The sequence below is a fragment of the Oryzias melastigma genome, linkage group LG18 (genome assembly GCF_002922805.2).
Source record: "Oryzias melastigma strain HK-1 linkage group LG18, ASM292280v2, whole genome shotgun sequence".
NCBI lineage: Eukaryota > Metazoa > Chordata > Actinopteri > Beloniformes > Adrianichthyidae > Oryzias > Oryzias melastigma.
The window spans coordinates 19,970,575-19,974,956 of NC_050529.1; the positions used below are offsets into that span (position 1 = coordinate 19,970,575).

At 38.0% G+C, this 4,382-nt stretch overlaps 1 protein-coding gene across 1 annotated transcript in view; it reads left to right on the forward strand.

The window, feature by feature from the left end:
• The window catches only part of arhgef40 (Rho guanine nucleotide exchange factor (GEF) 40), a gene marked incomplete at its 5' end in the record, with an annotated part of 32,296 nt that extends 29,205 nt beyond the window's left edge, over nucleotides 1-3,091 (forward strand). The window contains 2 exon segments of the mRNA XM_024287347.2: nucleotides 1,968-2,014; nucleotides 2,118-3,091. Coding sequence (XP_024143115.2) covers nucleotides 1,968-1,994 — 27 coding nt within the window.
• Between the last annotated feature and the right edge of the window lie 1,291 nt (nucleotides 3,092-4,382).

Consider the following 4,382-nt stretch of genomic DNA (forward strand, 5'->3'; position numbering starts at 1 on the left):
CAATAACATGCTTCATAGATTAATTGGTGACTATAAATTCCCCTAGATGTGTGTGTGTGACCCTGCAACAGACGGGCGACCTGCCCCTGGTTTACCTCACTTACACTCAACAGTAGCAACCTGTGACCCCAAATGAGATTAGATTAGATTAGATTAGATTTCAAGCAATCAAAGCAAGAATAATGTAGAAACAAAAGAGCTGGAGCGTTAACACAATCAATCAAAAATAATTAACGCGTTAACATTTATTAATGTAAATTAATTACATTAAAAGACTTTGTCGGGTATTACCCCACTTATACCATGATCATATACAAAAGAAATAAATATTCAATCGGTTTTTAGTACTTTAATCTTGCAATTTTTCTTACTGTATGTTGTTTTTTTGAAAAAAGAGGACGATTTGATCCATTGTCTGGCGCATTGTCACGGAAACACAACGACGCAGCGCTGAGCCTCAACTGCAGTGGCAAAGGAAAGCGATATATGTGGCGATTGTTACCATAAGTTAAATAAATTATCAGTTCAGAAAGTTCAGCTCTCACCGCTTGTTTTTGTCCAGAAGATGGAAGAAGTTTTTTTTAAAGAAGCCTGTGCAGTAATATAGAACATTTGGGCTATGTGACTGGACCTTTTTTTTTTTAGTTGTGCAGGTTCGTTTCTTATGGCTGCAGTTTTTGTGCACATTTCTGGGTCAACACTTGATACATTTAAAAATCTCAGACAATAAGGAAAAATGTTCTCTTTGGCCTAATTTTGGTTCAAAAGTTGCACATTGTCATATAAAATTGACATAGTAAAGCATTGCAATTATTGTGGTTAATCACTATCCTAAAGGGGATTAATCGGATTAATTATTTTTTTATGTCGATTGACAGGATTAATTAAAAATACATGTTCTAAATTTACAGTTTTGTGTGTGATTTCACATTGTGATTATTTGCAGATTATAATTGGTCAGCAAATACTGTAACTAAAAAACAATTTATAGAGATTAATCGCGATAAATTTTTTCAAGGTTTGCGATTAATTAATTTTTTTAAATCGATTTCTGGCCCTAATAAACAATCAACTGAGGTTTATGTCCGAACAAAGTCATGTCAAACACAGGAGAATTAGGCGTCAAAGTATAGATGGCTTGAAAGGCCGCGGGAGGAAGCGAACTTATATAATCCCCCCCTGGCTCCACCTTGCTATTTTTTACATGAATTATCATTGCCCGGTTCATAACTTCTAATCAGATATTTATCAGAGATTCAGGTCGTTAAGAATCCTTAAGTATCAATAAATCTCATGATCATGTAAACAGAATTCATCACTGCATTTACAGATCAAGGATCAATAATATATGCAGATGGTTTTTAATTAAAAAAAATCATTCAAATAAACCACATTTGAATAAAGCAAGTGAAGTGATGTGATTAGTGATCAATAAGTTTTACCATCTTAAGCAAATGAATAAGTAACTTTATTATTGAAAATATATAGTCATGCTAAGAAGTAAAAAAGTCCAAATTATAAAATAAAACAAATAATCAGAAAAATCTTCAGCTTGGTGCTTTTCAGAGAACTTTCAGCTCCAATGGTCTTAAAATAGTAAACAGAGCTTTTACAAAAATCTGAAACGCCCGGTTCACACCGCATGCGGAAGTGCTGCAAAGCGGCGCGGAACGGAGGCCGCGTCCGTTCCGCGCCCTTATTAACCTATGGTGTGGTGCGGTCCTCCGCATTCGGCGTGTGCAGCACAACGATCGTTTCTGCATCTGGTCTATTTTTTGTGCGAGCCACGAGTTATCCGCGTCGATTTTGACTGGACGTTATTCCAAGACACAGGAGAAAATCATATTTTTGTATCTGAACATACCGTAGAGATGAAAATGAAAACATAAAATCACAACAAACACACACAGAAGTTCACCTTTGAGCTTTTCTAATGTTTTAAAACGCGGGTTCTCCTCCCTCCTCAGAACCTGTGTCCCTCCACAGCTGTGTGAACCTCAACCCCCCCTCAACAGTGAGTTTCCTCTATTTTTTTTGCTCTTCTGACCTTCTTCCACCTTAAATTCCCTCCGAGGTTTCGATGAATTCCAGCATTTCCATGTTTCTGTCACTTCCAGAACTTTCTGAAGATGTCAACATCTCACGGTGGACAGAACTGGACTTCAAGGACACGGCTGCCCCTCCAATCTTTCCCCCTCTAACATGTAAATAAAATGCCATCAGATTAGGCAGACCCCCCCTGCCCCCGTTACCCCCGTCCATTAAAGAAAAAGGGATAAGAATTCCCCCGCTTAGAGCATGACAGTCACCAGCAGGACTCCGCGCTGCGCCATTTTGGATCTGCCAGTCTCAGTTGCTGGCAGTCATCGACACCAAAGACACTTCAGCCACACAGAGCGGCCATTGTGCGCGCCGCAGCCCTCCCACCAGGCCGAGCCACTTGGTCTGAACCACTGCCGGGCCGACTGTACACATCACACACACCCCCAGCATCCCAGAAGAGACAGGAAGTCGTGTGCAGATTCTGAATCTCCTCTTTCTCTCCTCTCTCTTCTTCTTTTTTAGTCAAATGTTAGGTGTGAGTGCATGTATGCAGATGAGGCAGCAGGGGTGCATGCACACAGACATGCACTCAGCGCTATTGTCGGAAGACAGTGCAGCTCTGTTCACACGCCTGAACGCTCGCTGCCTGGCACGGCGGCGGTCAAACGCGGCTGCAGCTTCACGTTTGGACAGGAGGCTGTGATGAAGAGCAGCAGCATCTGAACTCTAAAGTGCTTTGGATTTTCAGAAGACTGTTTCCAAATGTAACTCTCAGTGTTGTAGAAATGTGTGATATGATTCCGTTGAGTATTAACTACAATAATCTGGATGCCAAAGGTATAGAAAGGGCGTCAGTGCAATGCTCATCTGTGTACAAACAGATTTTTGGAGTGTTTCCTCCATGAAATGGAGACTTTTTTAAAAATACTTTCCTTCAGCTTAAAAAAAAAAAGTAAAAAAAAGTTGATGAAGATGAAGTGAAGAAGGACAGGAAGCTCACAGATGAAGGCCTCCTCTGAGTATTAAACAATAAATGATTTGAAAATGATCCGCTTTACCTGACAGCACATGATTGCATTCTTAAACCGAAACATGAAATCAAAGGGATTTCTCAGCAACATTCACAGAAAATGTGAAATATTTCCTGATTGGTGCATCAAAACTCTGTGACTAACATTGTCTCGGCTGGTTGCCATGGTGATTCTTTACCTAGTTTTAAAAGACTGTTGTTTAATGTCAAACGTACATTTGAACTTTGATGGCAAAACCTGACAAACCGTAGAAATGAAGGCTTTTTTTTCACGACAAGGAGAAGCTACTGCTCTTTTTTTTATTTTAATCTGAACTGCTTCATTATATATTTTGTCATTTTTACCAAATCTAATTTTCATAAAATATATGTTGCACGTATATCTTAAAAATGAAACATTCCGTATGTGTAAATGAAACACTTAAATCCTCTTAAAAAATAACTTTTTTCCTTTTTTTCATCCACATCTCCAACACACCTTTAATAAATCTGCTTTAGTTTTTGATTTAGCTTATTGTTAAAAGATGCGAGAAACATCAAATTCACAAAACTTCACTGGTGAGCTGCGTTCACAAGCCCTCTGCAACACGGGTTTCAATGAAAAGTCTTTGTATGGGGTAAGATAGCTGTCAACAAGAGACATATTCATTTGGAAAAAGTTGTAATTATAAATACAAAGTTGCGCAAAATATTAAATTGTACGCAACTTTGTTTTTCTGATTATGACTTATTTATCACAAAAACGTTTCTTTTTGACGCCTATCTTACCCCATATAAATGTAAATATGCGTTTCAGGCTTATACTTTTGTGTTCAAGTTTCTATAAATATTTTTAGGTTCAAAAAACAAAAGCAATTAAACGGCCAATGAAATTTAAACCAGGTAAAACTTTAACCAATCAGATCCTTAGGTTTGGTAGTGAAGTATTCATAGAAGTCCCAACCGTTTAAAAATTGATCACGGAAGAGGGATTAATAGTCTCGATTTGTGTCAGACTTGAGTTTTTTGACACCAAGTCTTCTGTATATTGGGATAGAGCTGTGAAAAAAAAGCCTGGAGAAAGATTTGCACTGCTTTACATATCGCTAGTAAGCAGTAAATTAAAAAGAAGGAGAAGCCCCTTCCTGCTAGTCCAGTGTGAACACCATTGGTCACATGCTCTGTGTGTCTGTAACTCAAGAAAACAACGAGTCCTGAACAATTTATGATTGTAGTTATCAAATATAATCAAGGTTCGTCCAATAATGCCACATTATTTCAATAACACAATTATGAATATAATATATTTGATAATAACAAGAGGTAGAAC